Source organism: Phacochoerus africanus, chromosome 14 (genome assembly GCF_016906955.1).
Source record: "Phacochoerus africanus isolate WHEZ1 chromosome 14, ROS_Pafr_v1, whole genome shotgun sequence".
Classification (NCBI taxonomy): domain Eukaryota; kingdom Metazoa; phylum Chordata; class Mammalia; order Artiodactyla; family Suidae; genus Phacochoerus; species Phacochoerus africanus.
The window spans coordinates 49,584,973-49,605,306 of NC_062557.1; the positions used below are offsets into that span (position 1 = coordinate 49,584,973).

At 45.2% G+C, this 20,334-nt stretch overlaps 1 protein-coding gene across 2 annotated transcripts in view; it reads right to left on the bottom strand.

The window, feature by feature from the left end:
* The window catches only part of ANKFY1 (ankyrin repeat and FYVE domain containing 1), an 83,181-nt gene extending 65,208 nt beyond the window's left edge, over positions 1–17,973 (bottom strand). For both annotated transcript variants that reach the window (XR_007131612.1, XM_047756775.1), the window contains exon 1: positions 17,935–17,973. Coding sequence is in view for 1 of the 2 variants with exons in the window: in XM_047756775.1 (XP_047612731.1) it covers positions 17,935–17,944 (10 nt within the window). In the remaining variant the exon portion in view is untranslated. The remainder of the gene's footprint in view (positions 1–17,934) is intronic.
* Between the last annotated feature and the right edge of the window lie 2,361 nt (positions 17,974–20,334).

Sequence of the window (20,334 nt, forward strand, 5' to 3'; positions counted from 1 at the left end):
TAATGAGTACTAGAAAGAAAGAACAGAGCTATGAGAGCCTACAAGAAAGAAATGTAACTTAGGACCTCAGGGAAGGCTTTCCTGGGGAAGCAAATACTCAAGAAACTTCTCTCCTCCTTTACCTGGAATTTTGGAAGGGACTCATGCAACCATGCAAAAGTCATGGTCTCTAACTAGGGAACCACAGTGCTGCTGCATCACCCTCTGGGCCTCAGTCCCTTCATCTCTCTACTCGCCAACCACAGGCATTCCAAAACGTGACACTGCCTTCAAGCCCATCTCCCACCCAGTTTGCCTCATGCTTGGCCAGTATCTTGAGAATACTGCCAACAACTCCCACCATACCATCAACCACTGCCATCTGTCCCATGCTTTCTCAAAGAAACCATTTCCCTCCTCTCCAAACCCCTCCACCCCTGCTCCAAACCCATCACCTCCTCAGGTTCTCTGCCTTATCAACCACCACCCCTTCTCCAGCAACTCAATGTCTTTCAGCTGGGTTCTTCTCATCAACACATAAACCTGTCCAGGTCTCTACCTAGTAAAACTCTCCTTCCACACGTGCTGCCCCCTCCACCCTGAGCTACCAGGCGCATTTCCCCACCCACTATTCCCCCACCCGCCATTCCCTCTTTCTGTCCCTACCACTCCCCTGAAACTCCTCTCACTGATGACCTTCTAATTGCCAAACCCAACAGACACTTGCCAGTGGTCCTCTTCGCAGACCTATACGACACGGCAGAGGACACGACTGTTCATCCCTCTTTCCTTCTCTTCTTTCAGCCACCACAATGCCACCTTCTCTTCCATTCCGTCTGTCTCTTATTTTTTTTTGTATTTTTTTTTTGTCTTTTTGCTATTTCTTGGGCCGCTCCCACGGCTTATGGAGGTTCCCAGGCTAGGGGTTGAATCGAAGCTGTAGCCACTAGCCTACACCAGAGCTACAGCAACGCGGGATCCGAGCCACGTCTGCAACCTACACCACAGCTCACGGCAACGCCGGATCATTAACCCACTGAGCAAGGGCAGGGACCGAACCCGCAACCTCATGGTTCCTAGTCGGATTCGTTAACCACTGCGCCATGACGGGAACTCCCCGTCTGTCTCTTGACGTGCTTCTCTGCATTCCTCCCAACCTCTGACCACCAACACTCCCCCACGAGGTCTATCCATGGCCTTCTTCTCAACTGGATGTTCTCCCAAGGCAATTACACCAGATCTTTGATCTTGTGGCTGATACCAAAACCTAGTGCCGATGATCCATGGATCCATCTCTCTAGTAGAGAGCCCTCTTCTTAGCTTCATCTATCCATCTGCCCAACGGATATTTCTCCCTAGCGGCCCACAGACACACTAAATTCTCTATATCCAAAACAAAACTTCAGGAGTTCCCATTGTGGCTCAGGGGAAATGAATCTGACTAGTTCCCATGAGGATGCAGGTTCAATCCCTGGCCTCGCTCAATGGGTTAAGGATCCAGCATTGCTGTGAGCTGTGGTGTAGGTCACAGATGTGGCTTGGGTCCTGAGTTGTGGCTGTGGTGTAGGTTGGCGGCTACAGTTCCAATTTGACCCCTAGCCTGGGAACCTCCATATGCTACAGGTGCAGCCCTATAAAGACAAAAAAAAACAACAAAAAAACAAAAAACAAAAAACTTCAGGCATAATTGCTCTTCCTTTGTATGGCCCATAAATTAATAAATTAATAAGTGACACTACCCCAACTCAAAATCTGACTTAACATTCTCCAGAATTTTTCCTACCTTCTGTATCCCATCTCCAGCATGACTTTAATCAGGCCCTTACTCATCATATCTGCTCACCAAAGTGGAAGGATGCAGATCAAACCTGCATCTCAGAGCCTAGCACAGGGCCTAAACTAAGTGGTACATGAGCTTGAAGTTGTTATGCCACTATTAATGTTTTCAAATAAATACATAATACTAAATATGCATACTGAGAGAATAAATATTATTAACAGAAAAAAGCAGGCTGTGAAACTAAGTATAATTTATAATTCCAATTTTATTATAAATATTCACATATATGAGTAGTAAAAGGACAAATACCACAAAATAAAGTAGATCTCACTGAAAGGGGGGGATTATGAGAGACTTTTTTTCTTCCTTGTGCTTTCCTGCACATTTCAAGTACTCTATAACAAATGTGTTTCATAATTATAAAAAAAATATTTAAAGAGAAATTTGTTTAAATACTAAACAAATTTCCATACATACAGTAAGGAACTTTTTTCCCTTATCTAGAGTATCCATATTACATAAACACCTGGAGTTAAACAAAACAAAACAAAACAAAACCCCTGGATATTTCAGGTGTAAATCAGTATTCCTGGGAAAATCAAGTAGAAGGCACTTAGATGATGAAAGTTTGCTTATAGCTGCTAAACTGCACTGTGCTCATGAGTTACATATCAGATGAGAATTCCTATAACATATTTTAAAAATACTGCAATTATTTGGCCTACTAATATATAAACCAAATACTGCTTTAAAAACACTAGCGAGGAGCTTCCATTGCGGCTCTGTGCATTATGAACCCAACGAGTATCCATGAGGACACAGGTCAGATCCCTGGTCCCACTCAGTGGGTTAAGGATCTGGTGTTGCCATGAGCTGTGGTGTAGGTTGCAGATGCAGCTCAGATCTGGCATTGCTGTGGCTGTGGTGTAGGCCAGCAGGTGCAGCACCAATTCAACCCCTAACCTGGAAACTTCCACATGCCGTGTGTGCAGCCCTAAAAAGACAAAAACAGCAAACAAACAAACAAAAAACTAAAGGAAAACAGTACTTACAACAACCCTATTATTATACTTTAAAAATCTCAGCAAAGCGCTGTTACTCAGGTCTACACTTGTAGTCTACGAATTTATACATCACTGGTTTTGAAGAGTTCTTCATAGCTACTTGCACTAAAGAGGCAAGAAATTGCAACTATTTACGCAAAATGGGGATGCATCTAACACAAAGCAGTAAATAAGTTCATGTGACTGTACAAAATTTACACTTTTTTCCGAAGAGAAAGCAATGGTGTTGACGGGCATCTTTAAAGAAAAGCCAGCATCAATTTTCTAGATGTTTTAACAGAAAATGTAAAAGGACATACAAATGAGGAGTAAGATTAAATTTTGTTCGAGAACTGCTATCACTTGCGGCAAGATCAATCGAGGGTGTCACGATAACGCGTACCCTCATTTGGAGGATTGGCAGGGGCGTGGTAGCGGAGGGCACATGAGGGGTACCCTCTAGGGTGCTGGTAACCTCCTTTTTGTTGTTGTGTAGTGGTTACACTCATGTTTCACTTTGGTAATTCATTGAGGGTTTTTTGGTAAGGTTTTTATTTTTTCTATTATGGTTGATTTACAATGTTGAGTTCTATACTAATGATTTGCTCTTTTCTGCACATATCTTATGCTTCAATTAAAGTTTTTAAAAACTGTAGTGGAGTCTGGCGTCCAAATCCTTTTAGTAACTAGCTAAAGGGACCATGGGCAGTTAATCTTTCTGAGCTTCGGTTTCTCTACATGTAAAATTGAGGGGAGAGGGAGATACACTTTTTGGTGTTGTGAAAATGAGAAACGACCGCAACTGGCACATGCACTCAGAACTGTCAGAATTTCCCCCACCCTCTTCTCTGCATTCCACAACTACAGAATCACCGAATAGTTCAAACTACAACTGTTTATACAACATTTTTTTTTGAGTTATGAAAAGCTTCATGAGTTTCAAATGTTTTATCGACATGGGAATTAAGATTGATCAATTAAAAGTCATGGTAAATCAGCAGGACGTTATCAGAAGTATGAGGTGATGAACAAAAGTAAAAACAGAAATGGAAACACTGCTAAACACTGAATAAGCTACTTTAAACACTCCATCACCTCATAGAGTAAGTCTACACTAACAAATCCCAAACCAAAAAGCAAAGCCTAACATGCTTGAAACTCATCGCTATTATTCATTTGGAAAAGGTGCAAATTAAGCTGTACCTATTGTGTGTTTTTTTGTCTTTTTAGGCTGCACCTTCAGCATAGGGAGGTTCCCAGGCTAGGGGTCAAATCGAAACAACAGCTGCCAGCCTACACCACAGCCACAGCCACACCCACACCAGATTCAAGCTACGTCTGCAACCTATACCACAGCTCTCAGCAACGTCGGATCCTTAACCCACTGAGCGAGGCCAGGGATTGAACCTGCGACCTCATGGATATCAGTCAGATTTGTTCCCACTGAGCCACGACAGGAATTCCAGAAATCAAAATTTTCTAATACCCAAGTGTAAGGGCTTTATATATATATCACAAAACTTCAGGAAGGGAAGGAACCTAAGGATCACCTCTTTTGGTTCAATTCCCAGACAATGAACTGAGGAGCAGAAAGGGGACAGACCCATGACCAGGAGCTAACTACCTACTGGCTCAGATCATGCTTGATGACATTATTCCTAAGCTGGCTGCATAAGAATCATTTAGTTTGAACTAAACAGAGAAAGTATCCAAACTCAGCAGTTTTGGGGTGGGGTCAAGAAATGTGAGCACTTCCTTTTTCTTGGCTATGCCCATGGCATATTGAAATGCCCATGCCAGGGACTAAACCCCACCACAGCAGCTGCAGTGACAACACCAGATCTGTAACCCACTACACCAAAAGAGAAGCCCAAAACGGGAGTCCTTCTAAGACAACCCTCGGTATCAGGATGAGTAGCCTGGAGGAAAAAGTTCGGCTCCCAGCACGTACTTCCCCAAGTCACACACAGTCTGGGAATGTTCTGTTTATAATGAAGACCGACTGAGCTGCAACTTTTTGTTCATTTTTTGATTTATCCAAAGACTTTCATCTAAGAAGACAATTATATAACCTAATGGTTCATTAAAAATTTAATAAGCACCTATGCAGTGCCAGTGTCAAAGTAAAGAAAACTATCTTGGTACATGATTTTTACAAAGTGACAGGGCAAATGGAAAAGACAGGCAATTAAACAAGTCAGGAAAGTGCCTGTTGTGGCTCAGAGGTCACAAACCCAAATGGTATCCATAGGAGGCGAGTTCAATCCCTGGCCTTACTCAATGGGTTAAGGATCCAACAGTGAGTAAGCAGTGGTGTAGGTCACAGACATGGCTCAGATGCTGCGCTGTCATGGCTGTGGCATAGGCAGGCAGCTGTAGCTCCGATTCAGCCCCTAGCCTGGGAACTTCCATATGCCACAGGCGTGGCCCTTTAAAAAAAAAAAAGTGAAATAATAAATAAACAAGTCAGGAGTTCCCTGGTGGCCTAGCGGTTAAGGAGTCAATGTTGTCCCTGAAATGTTTCAGGTCCACTGCTGTGATAGAGGTTCAGTCTGTGGCCCAGAAACTCATGTATGCTGTAGGCACAGTCAAAAACAGAAAAATAAAATGTAAAAACAAAATGACAGCATCTGACAGAGCCTGGAGCAAGACCGCCTGGCTTAGGTCAGCCGAAGGAAAGACATCCCAGAGGGTTTTGCTGCCAGAGATTTAAATAAAGACTGTGTTTGTAGCATACTGGATCCAGAAAATGCATGCAAAGGGTTTCAGTCTTTTATTCTCTTAGATTTTCCTCCTAAACTATATCAGTCAATAGGTCTGTGGAACAGGCATAATACTAGGCTCCATGAGAAAAATAAATGATCAGAAGCCAAGACCTAGCCTTGCCCTCCATAGAAGGCACTGGCAAGAATGACTGTCACTCACCGGCCTCTGCATAAGTCAAATAATGGACAGCCAGGGGACACCTTATCTTGCTAGTTCATACTGATGGCTACAGTGGCATCTCATTTGCCCAAGAGACAGGTGTCAAGTTTTCACAGGGGTAGCCTAAGGCTCTAGATAGCAGATTTTTCTTTCCTGAAGCAAATTGAATCCTTTAACCTTGGTTTTAATCACATTATACTCTAGGGAACATTGTGCCCAAGAGCTCCAATCCATCAAGACTACAGCATCAGTAAATACTCCACATTTCCATTTCACTTGCTGGTCCTATCATTCTGCAAGTACTTGTGAAGCACCTACTGTGCCTTAAAATCAGGAGTTGCCTCTTTGAGAGGTTTTTGTTGTTGTTGTTGTTATTGACTTTTTTGGGTTTTTTAGGGCCACACCTGAGGCATATGGAGGTTCCCAGGCTAGGGGTTGAATCAGAGCTGTAGCCACCAGCCTATGTCAGAGATAGAGTAACGTGGGATCCGAGCCTCATCTGTGACCTACACCACAGCTCAGGCAACGCCAGATCCCCAACCCACTGAGCGAGGCCAGGGACCAAACCCACGTCCTCATGGATCCTAGTCAGGTTAACCATTGACCCATGACGAGAACTCTTGAGGGTTTTCTGTTTAAGTGAGAATTGCAACGATTTTTAATATTTATTTATTTTGCTTTTTAGGGCTGCGCCCACAGCACATGAAAGTTCCCAGGCTAGGGGTCCAATTGGAGCTATAGCTGCCAGCCTATGCCATAGTCACGGCAATGCAGGATCCCAGCTGTGTCTGCAACCTATACCATAGCTCATGTCAACACCGGATCCTTAACCCGCTGAGCGAGACCAGGGATGGAACCTGCAACCTCATGGTTCCTAGTCGGATTTGCTTCTGCTGCGCCATGACAGGAACTCCTGAGTTTTTTTAAAAGAGCAGTCTAATTTGCACCTCTTCCAAACAATGTAGCACCAAAGTAGTGTCAAATTACTTTGTTTTTCATTTTTTATTTTTTGGCTGCCCTGTAGCATGTGGAGTTCCCAGGCCAGGGATCAAATCCAAACCACAGTAGTGACCTGAGCCATAGCAGTGACAATATCACATTCTTAACCACTAGACCATGAGTGAACTCTGCCACCCAGCATCTTTTGTAGGAGGAAACCCTGATCTCAAGTGCATCTACCACTGCTATAGCAACGGCCATACGATTTCATAGCGTAATGGAGGGAGCACCCATGGCTGAGATGTTATTTTGTGGGAAACGTGTCTGCTTGAAGTACCACCAAGCGGTAGACTGTTTCCAGGAAAAAATACACAATGACCATGCTGAGTAATAAATAATGCAGAGAGAATCTACAGCACAGCGCAGAGGTGAAAAGGCACAGGCTCTGGAGCTAGACGGACTGGGATCCAATCCCAGCCCCACCACTTTCTGGTTTGACACATCAGGCAAATGTCTCCTCATATATCAAGTATGTTGTAAACATTAAATGTGCTCATACATGTAAGAGTACCTGGCCTGCTCAAAAAATGGTGGCTGCTATTACAATTCTTAGAAAGGCAGCACAATGTAGTCCTTAAGAGAATGTACCCTGGAGCCTCACCTGACTGGGTGGGAACCCAGCCTGCCCACAGACTCGCTCTGTGACCCCGGCAAGTCGCTTACTCCTCTCGGTGCTTCGGTTTTACAGGGAAAAGTGGGAATAAAGAGCACCTCAGAGGGCTGTGAGGGGTAACTACGATTAAAGTATTTAGAACAGTCTCTAGTTTAAAGGTTTACTGCTAGGTCTTCAAGTGACTAGTTTTTCGGCTGTGGCTTCTTTCTCTTCCTCCAACTTTCCTTTTGAAAATTTAGCCTATAGATTTAAATAAGAGATAAAACCTACAGTTTCTCCAAAAGAGCTATGCTAAGTATCAGTGAAGAATGTAAGCACTTGCACTGTAATTAAATCAAGTTTCTTTCCAAGTAATACCCACTTGCTCTTCACCAATGCAACTGGAGGCCATTCTGATGAGCTTTCTGGGTAATTCATCAGGCTTGACCATACCAAAGATGCTTGAGACAAAAAAAATCTACAGTCCCTAGGAATACCTTAAAAAAAGACAGACCAATATCGACAGCAATATAAATATTGCCATGTAAATATACATACATACATATATATATATATATATATATACACATATATTTAATCAGCAAGTAAGGAGACATTCAGAAAAGGAATCAACAATGATTCTAAAAGACTCTTCCTTCAATGTCAGCAGTTGGCAAACTTTTTCTGTGAAGGGCCAGATAGTAAATATTTTAGGCTTTGTGTAGAAAGCAGATTAGCAGTTGCCAGAGGTCCGGCAAATGGGGTCAAATGCAAAGAAGTTTGAGGAAATTTTTTAAGATTATAAAAATGTTCTATATCATGATTTAAGATCTTAAGCCAAAGTCCATGCTCATCCCATGTACTATGCTACTTACTTTCAGCTCCAGTGTTAGGATATCAAACAAATATTTACTAATTAATTGATTTAGGAACTAGATGTTCTTCCCATTCCCTGCCTCAAATGCAACTTCTACTCCCCTCAGCCTCCTCCTGTCTAACCCACTGAATTCATTCAGTGTTTTTGATCAACAAAACCCTGATATTTCCTTTCTCTACACTTCTATAGTTCTTACTTTCTAGTCCCAATTTTAGCAATGAATTAGTGTTCTTTGTAGAATTCTTTAATTATTAAATGACTTTGTCCCTACTCTACATCCATTAGATAAAAGAAAAATGATTGCAAAAGCTATGATAACATCTATTTTGAGAACTACATGGATTTTTTTTTTGTCTTTTTTGCCTTTTCTAGGGCCGCTCCCTCGGCATACGGAAGTTTCCAGGCTAGGGGTCTAAATCAGAGCTGTTGCCTCCGGCCTCCGCCAGAGCCACAGCAACACGAGATCCGAGATCCGAGCCACACCTGCAACCTACACCACAGCTCACAGCAAGGCTGGATCCTTAACCTATGAGCAAGGCCAGGGATCAAACCCACAACCTCATGGATCCTAGTCGGATTTGTTAACCACTGAGCCACCATGGGAACTCCAGAACTACAGGAACAATTTTTGTTTCAGATATACAGAAGAGTCTTTCATGTATCTCTATTTCACTAAAGAATGTACAACCTTCCCAGAAAATACTATCTTCCTTATTGGCAACAGAAAAGATAAGCTCCTTACAAAAAACAAGAGAGAGAGACAGGGAGAGAGGAAGGACGGAAGGGGGGGGAGGGGGATAAGCTCCTCACTGGTGATGAATTCCTACCACTACGATTTTCCTAACCCTGTCACATGGCAGAGGAAATTTTTCTTTCACTGGATTACTGAATATTCACTAATCAAGAGTGCTAAACATAGCAAAGTTGTTTAGTGAAAAATGAGAACTAAGTGGTATGTTTACTATTGAGAACTCAAGTTCACAAAATACCCTAAAGAAAAGAGGAAGGGAAGGGGAAAGAAGACAGCAATACCATCTGGAAGAGAGTATAAGGGAATAGTAAGACCCCTGCCAGCCTGCACTCTCCCAGTTCTCACACACACACACACACACACACACACACACACAAAGTTTGTATGAATCATTAAGAACATATTGGTGGAGTTCCCGTCACGGCACAGCAGAAACAATCCGACTAGGAACCACGATGTTGAGGGTTTGATCCCTGGCCTCGCTCAGTGGGTTAGGGATCCAGCGTTGCCATGAGCTGTGGTGTGGGTCCCAGATGCAGCTCGGAGTTGGCATTGCTGTGTCTCTGGCATAAGCGGCAGCTACAGCTCCGATTAGACCCCTAGCCTGGGAACCTCCATATGCCACGGGTGCGGCCCTAGAAAAGACAAAATAATAAAAAATAAAATAAAAACATAACAGTGCTAAAAGGGGTTCCTGCTGTGGCACAGTGAGTTAAGAATCCAACTGCAGGAGTTCCCGTCATGTCTCAGCTCAGTGGTTAATGAATCCGACTAGGAACCATGAGGTTGCGGGTTCGATCCCTGGCCTTGCTCAGCGGGTTAAGGATCCGGCGTTGCCGTGAGCTGTGGTGTAGGTTGCAGATGAGGTTTGGATCCCACATTGCTGTGGCTCTGGTGTAGGCCGGTGGCTACAGCTCCGATTAGACTCCTAGCCTGGGAACCTCTATATGCCGCGGGAGGGGCCCAAGAAATGGCAAAAAGACAAAAAAAAAAAAAAAAAAGAATCCAACTGCAGCAGCTCAAGTCACTGTGGAAGTTGGGTTTTGATCCCTGGCCCAGCACAGTGGGTTAAAGGATACAGCATTGCTGCAGCTGAGGCACAGATTGCAGCTATAGCTCGGATTCAATCCCTGGCCCGGACACTTCCATATGCCACGGGATAGGCCATAAAAATGAAAAAAAGAAAAAATTAAAAATAAAATTGTGCTAAGAGAAATTTCATATTTTGACTTTTCACCCTTTGTAAAGTCTAGCAATTCTGTCATAACCTGGATGCTTTCACAAAGCCAAAAGCCATTATTTAACACAAGTTTGCTTTAAAAAATCCATTTACTACAGTTACAAATAAAACTCACTATTCAGGACTTCTTTGGAAAGATGATCTTATTTTATTTATGTATATGTGTACAAACCACGCACACATAAAATTATATTTAATGAAAAATGATTAAGTAAGACACTCTTTTATTCAAGTTTGAAAAAAGTATCTTGTGGGATATACTGAACTTTGCTGAAGCTGGGTGATGCATCAATCTGGGTTTTTAAAAGCTCCGCAGGTGATTCTAACATGCAGGGTTCTCCAGGTTGAGAACCGCTAGTCAGAACGACTAGAATGAGCCCAGAGAGGAGAGCACATGAAAGAGCTTTAACGGATCCAGGAATTAGTGACCAAATACAGAGTTGGGGGAAGTCGGGGATTACTCAGTTGCAGACTGGATGGTGAAACTAATCCTCGATGGAAAAGAGATGAGAAAACGCAGTCAACTATAAAGGACTGTGTGCTGCTGCTCTGAGAAACTGCCTTCCTCTCTCAGCTTCCCAAGTTCCGCTAAGACTGAGACCGTGTGCTGCTCCCTTCATTGTCTCCAGCAGAGCTGCTTGCACTGAATAGAAATGAAATGCATTTTTCCCGATTGAGATTCAACTCTTAATAAGAGTTGTCTGCAAGTCAATGGCATGACTTAGACATCCTTCGAAATCTCACACTCTATAGACAGGACTGGCTGCACAGGAGACACTCAACAAATATTAGCTCACTGGCTAATTTTCCAAACACCAGTCCGACTGGAAATGCTTCCAACGCCTGCTAAGACCTAACTACCTAAAGGTACACAGACTTCATGCAAAAATCTGTCCCTGACTGAGGTCAAGACATTTGTTCTCAAATCAGTCCCTCCTCTTCCCGTTAAGAACCCAGTCATTTTCTGAGTCACCCAGACCTAGAAGCCTTGAGTCATCTTTGATATCCCCTCTTGCCAACATACGAGCAGGTTTCAAGAGTCCTGTCTCGTTCACCTTCTAGAGCGAGTCTCTCTCACATCAGCCCGCAGTAACTGCAACGCCCCTCAGCAAAGGGCTCATCATCAACGCTACAGCCTCTGCTCCAGCCTCCCTCCCCACCAAATCCATTCCCTACATGGCAGCCCTTTTAACAGGCCGCAGAAATTCTAGTCACTGCCTCAGCTGTTACCTTTCAGTAGCCTCACTTGACGGCCCACAGAGTAAGATCCAAACGCTTAAACAATCCCTTCTTTTTTTTTTTTTGTCTTTTTTTGTCTTTTGTTGTTGTTGCTATTTCTTGGGCCGCTCCCGCAGCATATGGAGGTTCCCAGGCTAGGGTTGAAGCTGTAGCCACTAGCCTACGCCAGAGCCACAGCAACGTGGGACCCGAGCCGCGTCTGCAAACTACACCACAGCTCACGGCAACGCCAGATCGTTAACCCACTGAGCAAGGGCAGTGACCGAACCCGCAACCTCATGGTTCCTAGTCGGATTCGTTAACCACTGCGCCATGACGGGAACTCCCTAAACAATCCCTTCATAATCTGGCCCTTCACATACTCTTCCAACCTCATATCCCACTATTTCTTCCACTGTGAAAGTGACCTCTCACTACTCCCGTTTCCACATGTCCTAAGGAGGCTTATTTTCCAAAGCCCAGCCCAGATAAGCCCAGCTTATCTCCTGCAGCAAAGGCCTCCCCTGACACCCAAAACATACTCCCCACCCCTTCCCTAAACAGCTCGTCCTACTCTGAATTTTCTTTTTTTTTTTTTGGTCTTTTTAGGGCCGCACCCACAGCATATGGAGGTTCCCAGGCTAGGGGTCCAATCGGAGCTACAGCTGCCAGCATATGCCAGGGCCACAGCAACGCCAGATCCGAGCCGAGTCTGCGACCTACACCACAGCTCACGGCAATGCCGAATCCTTCACCCACTGAGCGAGGCCAGGGATCAAACCCTCAACCTCATGGTTCCTAGTCAGATTTGTTTCCGCTGCACTACGACGGGAACTCCTACTCTGAGTTTTCAAAGTAACTCCTAAGCCTGTTTTGCCTTCTAGGCTCCAGTGCAGTTTCTTGTACACCTGCCTTCTGTCTCCCCTCCTGGACTGCGGAGCTCGCCGTGAAGAGGCTCTCGGTGTGGCTCCTCCTTTTTAACTACCCACTACTTCTCTCTCCTCGACTCCATGCTCATCCTATCCTCCACTGCACAGGGCCTTACACGGCAGGCCCTTGGCCTACTCAGACTTCACAGCAATTTCTCATTTTGTTGGGCATGACTGTAAATCATGATAATGTCTAACTACAGCGACTCGCCTTGCCAGTGACTAAAGCCTGCGTATCTCAGCATGACTCAGTAGCTCTACTCTGGCACATCCACAGACACTGCAGTGACTGGAGACTTTGTTTTAAAAAAAAGAAAAGGAAAAGAAAGGAATGGCAAAGAGAGGGATAGTGCTTGAGGGGGTCTTCAGACTAAAATACGTAACTATCAACCACCTGGGGCAGCTGATGAATGAGCAAAATAAAAATTAAGAGATAAATTACAAAATTGGAAAGAGCAAACGTTCTCCTTTCCCTGTTTCTACCAGCCTATACTGACTGGTATATTTTCTAGAACACCGCTGTCCAACAGCACCTTCAGGAATGATGCGGGTGTTCTATGCATCTGTTCTGTCTGCTAGTGTGGGAGCCACTAACCACGTGGTTACTAAACACCCGGAATGAGGCCAGTGTGACTAAGGAACTGAATTTTAAACTTTATTTAACTTTAATTAAATTTAAGTAGCCCTACGTATGTATCTAGTAGCGACCGTACCAGCCAGTGATTTTCCAGAATATGGAATGTCTTCACTTTGTTACTTAAACAATTGTCAAAGGTATTTTTATGACCCAATTCCAGTAAGCTAATAAAAGTCTATGATCATTTTTCTGCTTAACAAATTATTTACATTTTTTCCAATTCTCACTTTTTTTTAAGATTTTATTTATTTATTTTTTATCTTTTTGCTATTTCTTGGGCCGCTCCCGCGGCATATGGAGGTTCCCAGGCTAGGGGTCCAATCGGAGCTGTAGCCACCGGCCTACGCCAGAGCCACAGCAACGCAGGATCGTTAACCCACTGAGCAAGGGCAGGGACCGAACCCGCAACCTCATGGTTCCTAGTCGGATTCGTTAACCACTGTGCCACGACGGGAACTCCCCAATTCTCACTTTTATTTTACTGGGGGAGGAAAGAGAGTGGTTTAAGAGGAGACCAAGTGAAAGACTGCACGGCAGAGGAAAGACGTCAGGCACTGTGATATAAGGGCTCTTGATACACTATTTCCTACAAGATGGTGATATCCCCCTTTTAAAGTTAAGGAAGGAGTTCCCACTTCGGCGCAGCGGAAACGAATCCGACTAGGACCCATGAGGTTGTGGGTTTGATCCCTGGCCTCACTCAGTGGGTTAAGGATCCGCGTTGCCTTGAGTTGTGGTGTAGGTCGCAGACGCGGCTCAGATCTGGCGTTGCCACAGCTGTGGTGTAGGAAAGCGGCTGTAGCTCCGATTGGACCCCTAGCCTGGGAACCTCCATATGCTGCAGGTACGGCCCTAAAAAAATTTTTTTAAATAATAAAGGTAAGGCAACTTGAAGTTCTAGTTGTGGCTCAGTGGTAACGAACCCGACTAGTATCTATGAGGACACAAGTTCAATCCCTGGTCTCACTCGGTGGGTTAAGGATCAGGTTCAGCCCTAAAAAGGCCAAAAATAAATAAATAAATAAAGTTGAGGAAACTGGAAAAAATTAAATAAAGCTGAGGAAACTGAGACTGAAAGCAATTAACTGGCTTGTCTACAATCACAGCTTAGTAAAACTCAGATTCCAACCCACGTTCGTCTGCAGAGACTGCACTCTTAAGCATCACACTTTAACTGCTAAGACTAAACTGGCCTGGATCAAAACTTAGGCAGCTCCCAGTTATTCAGAGCACATTAAAAACTGGACCAGCCAGCTTATTGAACAAGAGAGGAAAGATGTATCCAGGCAACTTTTTCTTCAATGTCTGGTCAATGATGCTCAATAACTCACCCGTTCCTTCAACCACAGGGACACTTCTAAATTGAGAGACACGGGGCAGCGAACAAAAAAAGCCCTCATGGGGATTTATAATCCAGTGAGGGAATTAAGAAAAACAAACAAACTAGGGATAATCTCTCCCATCCAAGTACTAACCAGGCCCGATCCTGCTTAGCTTCTGAGATCAGACATGTTCAGGGTGGTATGGCTGTAGACAAACTAGGGATAATCTCTAAAGAGGTGAGAACTGAACAGACACCTGAGTGAATAAAAATCAATCAGCTGGAGTTCCCGTTGTGGCTCAGTGGTTAACGAATCCGACTAAGAACCATGAGGTTGAGGGTTCGATCCCTGCCCTTGCTCAGTGGGCTAGGGATCCAGCATTGCCGTGAGCTGTGGTGTAGGTTGCAGATGCGGCTTGGATCCCCGTGTTGCTGTGGCTCTGGTGTAGGCCGGTGGCTACAGCTCCGATTAGACCCCTAGCCTGGGAACCTCCATATGCCACGAGAGCGGCCCAAGAAATGGCAAAAAGACCAAAAAAAAAAAAAATCAATCAGCCAAGTGGAGAAACTGGGGAAGACTGTCTGAGGCCAAGGAAACTGCAGAACAAAGACAGAGAAATGGGGGAAGCACATTGGGAATGTACAAAGAACAGCAAGGAAGTTAGTGGGGCAAGAGGCAGGGCAATGAGCAGTAAGAAATAAGGTATCAATGTAAACCAGCGGTCAGACGCTTCCTTCAGGTCATTGCAGGGCTTCAGAATATATTTCAAGATCATGGTGACCCATGGGAGTGGGGAGGGCACGTGGAAGGGGAGGTGTATTGCAAGGGTGGGGGAGACATGATTTCATTTATGTTTTAAAGGGAAGCTGGAAACATAAAAATAGGCTGTGGGGAAGCAAAATCAAGGAGAAAAAGTAAAAGCAGGAAGACCATTTAGGAGGAACTTTTTTTTTTTTTTTTTTTGCCCATGCCTATGGCTGGCGAAAGTTCCTGGACCAGGGATCGAACCCAAGCCACAGCAGTAAAGGAGGGACTTTCCTGAGTGATGAAGGATGCTTAGATTAGCAGAATAGCTGCTGCAGAGAGGTAGGGCAGAAATGGAAAACTAATTTTAGGGCAGACTAGCTAAATATACATGGTCAAACCCATACCCATGGATGGATGGAAGGAAATGAGCTCGGTTTCTATGCAGGTCACATTAAGAAGTCACTGTATAACTCTGCCTCTGCAGGTTCTATTTACTATTCCTAAACGCAATTTCCCACCTGCTCACACACTCACAGCACCAAACAAAATCCATCATCAGGAAAGTTCCCAGAGAATGTGTTTATAGATAATCCAATTGTAACATGACAGATTTTTGCTATTTGTTTATATTTAAATGTGTATTTCTGAACAAGCATAGGTGGCTCCAACAGATTCTGACTAAAGTACAAGCAGCATTAAACAAGTAACACTTGGGCAAAACATGTTCAAGCTAATCTTGCCTTCCTCTGCATAATTTCTCAGTTTAATGAGGTAACTGGACTGGAGCTCAACTCAATTCTTCCCAAAGTCTGTGACATTGTTTCCAAAAAACTTTTATCAGAATGCAGACCAGGAAAATGGAACACACACAAAAAACTGTGATACAAACTGTCAAGTCAGACCCTCCTGACTCTGCTTACCTATCTGTACTCCCTTGCCAATTTAACCCTGAAAGGATCTTTTGTTTAGGGTGTGTACTCTGCTGGCTGGATGTCTCTGGAGGTTACCCCAACACATGTCTCAAAAGCACTTGCAGGATAACCATCAGTAAGAACATTCAACCAGTGTGAGCTCCTCAGGCTGGAATTGGACGGCAAGGCACAGCAGATGCTCGGTAAAATTACTGAATGAAAAACCAGCTGCTCTCTCAATTTCAAACTCAGTAATGTATTCTCAAAACATTCCTCAACTTCCCTAACTGGTGCAAGAGCGCTGGACTACCTGTCACCTCCCACAAAACCTTCCCAAACCTTTCTACCCCACCTCTCTGCTCTGGGCAACAAGCTCCATTTCGCTGGCTGCCCGTTGTGTTAAACAACGTTCTGTGATTTATCCAAAAACCAGCTGCAGGGGACGCCTTAGCTTTCTTTCTGTTCCTTTTAGTCTTCCTCTGCTTTCATACAATATTTTTCTGATGTTTCCTCCTTCAGGGGGTCTAACATGGTAGAAAGAACAGACAAAAAGTGGGTGTCAGTCCCAGGTATCTCTAGAACTCTGGCCTCAATTCCTTTATCTACAAAGGGCAAGGGGAGCTCGTGCTGTGGTGCAGTGGGTCAAGGAGATGACTGCAGTGGCCCAGACGGCTGCAGAGGCTGGGGTTCCATTCCAGTGGAATGGAATGGATGCAAGGATGGACTGCCCAGCTCAGTGGATGCAAGGATGTGCCGTTGCTGCGGCTGTGACACAGGTCACAGCTGCTGCTCAGATTCAATCCCTGGCCTGGGAACTTCCATATGCCATGGGTGCAGACATAAAAAAATAAATAAAAGAAAGTACAAGTAACACACCACACCAGGCCTCCTTCACAAGGTTGCTGCCAAGTTTAATCCAAGTAAGAAAAGCCTGCAGAGTGTCAGATGCCCCTAAAATCTAAGATCCAAGTAAAGATGGGTTCAGACAAAGCTTAGCTCAAAACCAATAGGACAGGTGGTGGAACAGTACCATACAGTCACTCAGTAAACATTTAGTCAAATAAGGAGTATTTTCCTCCAGTCATGGGGTGAAAAGGAGAAGCAAGTTAGCCTGGTTCGACCCGTCGCTTTAGGGTCCCTGGCAGCTTACCCCCATCTTTGGGCCTCTTCTCCTCCAACCTGTACAAGGCTTTCATGATAAAGGATTCCAATATTGCTAAGTTAAGGGAGACAGAACCTGAGAAGCCGAACTGCCTTTACCTGCAGTGTCATAAAGAGAATGCCTGAAAAGCGGGTAAGGAAAGGACTGAGAGGCAAAGGAGCCGGGGGCTGATATAGCACATCTCTTAAAAGCAGTGTGACCTTGTTCAATTCCTATACCAAGCAAACCCCCGCCTCCCGTCCACATCTGTAAATCTGTAAGCCTGGGGAGAGAATCCCGGCCGGCCCGAATCCCCGGGCTGCTGGGACATCCACAGTCTACAGCGCGTGCCCGCTGGGCGCGTTGGGCAGTGACAGCCCCGGCTCACCCCCACACTCCACCCCGATTAGAGTCCCAAGCTCTTCCGCAGGAGAGGGATGTACCCCTTCCGGATGCGGGACCTGCCAGGACAGCAGTTTCGATTTCCTAAGGAGAAGGGTCACTTCCCCCGCAGTCCCAAGCACCGCCCGTAATCAAAGGACTCTCCCCGGCGGCCCTCCTCAGGATCTCCGCAGCTGCACGCATTCCCTGCAAGGGGCCTCGCGAACTGCGCCGCACTTCGCCGCGGTCCCGTGGGGTCCGGGACGCCAGGAGGGGCGTTGCCATAGGAATAGCGCTCAAGACCCCAGCCCCAGGCGCCCGGCAGAGGCTGGAGAGGAAGGCTCGCGAGACCCGCTGTGCCCAAGCGACCACGCCCGGCCGTTCCTTCCCAGGGCTGCTTCTCCCAACCAGCAGCGCCCCCACAGCTCCGCGCCTTCCCGCGCTCCTCCACAAAAACCCTACCTTCCGCCATGTCGGGCCCGGCCCTGCCTCAGCCTCGCGAGAAGTGCGCTGCTCAGGCGGGGCGGTGCGTAACGGAGGCCCCAGGTCTCGCGAGAGTCCTGAAGCCCAGGCTGAGGGCGGGATCGAGATTAGGAAAGAGCAGTGAATGAAAGTGGAGGGCGTATCTGGACACAGGAAGAAGAACCCAAAGCCAGTCTCCCCTCACCTAGTACTTTCGAGCCTCCGGACCTATCAAGCATTGGCTGGGTTCTGTCCTTTTCCAGACCATAGGCAGGGCACTGAAAAGTTTGGACGCAGCGAGCACAGACTATTCTTTGGGAAAACTTGGCCGTGAGAGGATCGAGAAAGGGATTTTCTTGATTTTTAGGTTTATTTGTCAAGCTGTGAGAGGCTGAGAGAAAAGAGCCAAAGAATAGGGAAAGGCTTTTAATGAAGGTTCAAGGTCCCTGCGGAGGCGGGATGCCCTGCAGGCGAAGGCAGAAGGAATTTAGGGGAAGGAACTGTAAATTACAGGCAAATCACCGTTTTCTACTAAAACGTTAGGAAACAAGAACATGCATGCAGATAGATGTGAAGGAGGGAAGACTCTCTGGACGATCGCTTGATGACATCAATTTTGTGGTTGAAGTTCATGGGCAAGGGGATCAAAAGAGAGTGAAGAAAATTTGGGAGAGGAATCAGAAGAAGGCCTTCCAAAGGCCTGGGTTCAAGTGTCTCCTGTGTATATGGATGGTTCACGTTTTTTCTAGCAGAACTCAGCCACCTGGCTGCAGAAGCAGAGAATATGGTTTGTAGCTTTTGCCCAGGGCTTGGGATTTATTGCCAAAAGGAAATCGAGAGTAACTGTGAGAATACAGCTCCAGTGCAGACTGGATAGAGTCATAAAATTGCAGGTCTCTATACTATTGAAGACTAGGGCAGTGTAAACAAGGTTATGAGAGCCTTGTGTCAGGGCAGTAAAATGAAGTTCCTAAGTTAAATAGTATTAGGAGACAAAAAAAGTAGTCTAGTACAGAGCCATGGAATACAGTAGTAGAAGTGAAAGTGAGAAGCAAGAATTAAATAATGGAATTTATTATTACCAGGTGCTAAAATCTTTAGTGAATGCGGGGATGACTTTAACCAAAAAGAGGGCTAAATGTAACTGAATAGCATGAAACCTTTCAAAACAGATTTTTACTCAAAGGAGAATCAAAAGAATGCTGGTTGTACCCACTCCTAGAAGCATCAGCAGTTAAGGAGTGCAGGGGAAGCGGTGGCCTTAGAGAAGAGCCAAGAGCAAGAGATGGTATGTTGAAGGAAGGATCTGAGAACAGGATGAGGGTGTCAGAACAGAAAAGGCAGAGGATTTGAAGTTGGAAAATTGTTAGGTGCTGCCGAGATTAAGTATTACTGAGTAGCAAGGTGAAATGGAGAGGGAATTTGGGGTTAGATCATGGAAATGGGGGGTCATAGGGTTAAAATTTTGAGCAAGAGGGAGGGATTCTGGCTGAGACACACCTCGGAAGTAGAAGGGGAGGGAGTATTGAAATGACTAAGAACAATGGTGTGCTCAGGAAAATAGTGCCTGGAGTTCCTTCATGGTGTGATGGAAACGAATCCAACTAGAAACCATGAGGTTGCAGGTTCGATCCCTGGCCTCGCTCAGTGGGTTAAGGATCAAGGCTTGGATCCTGCATTGCTGTGGCTGTGGTGTAGACCAGCAGCTGTAGCTCCGATTGGACCTCTAGCCTGGGAACCTCCATATGCCGTGGGTGCAGCCCTAAAAAGCAAAAAAAAAAAAAAAAAAAATAGGGAGGGGCTGGGAGGTGTTTAGAGGAGCTGCATTGAGCAAGCAAAACTTAGGTTAAGGAGGGTGCATGAGGACTCACCTGGCTGGATGGAGGTGCCCTAGCTCAAAGCTTCCCTGCCCATCAAGAATGGTTTATAGGCATGCTGGATGGTGAGTCTTTGGGGAAATCAGTGTAGCCAAGCAAGATAGTCTTCTCTGGCTACAAGCAGTCTCATCTGTTTTATATTTTAAGAGTGCCCTACAAATTTCCTGGATCATAACGTAAAATGGTTGGGAAGTTCTGATGTCTGGTTTGGCATCATATGACATCTTCGCCTCACCAGCACCAGTCTAGCATCTGGCATATAGTAAGTGCTCAAAGTGTTTGATGAGCTGTTGCTGTGAGCTATACCAGGAGTCAGGAGAACTGAATTCAGATTTGGTTGTGGAGCTGATTTTTTTGTTGATCATGGTCAAGTCCCTAAAAGATCTATGCTGCCGTCTCAGATTCTCCATAAATTTCAAGAGGGAGTTGGACCAGGACCAATGGTTCTTAATGATTTGGAGGATCATGACCTCCTTCAAGAATCCGATGAAAACCAGGGAGCTTCTTCCTTATAGGAGCCACA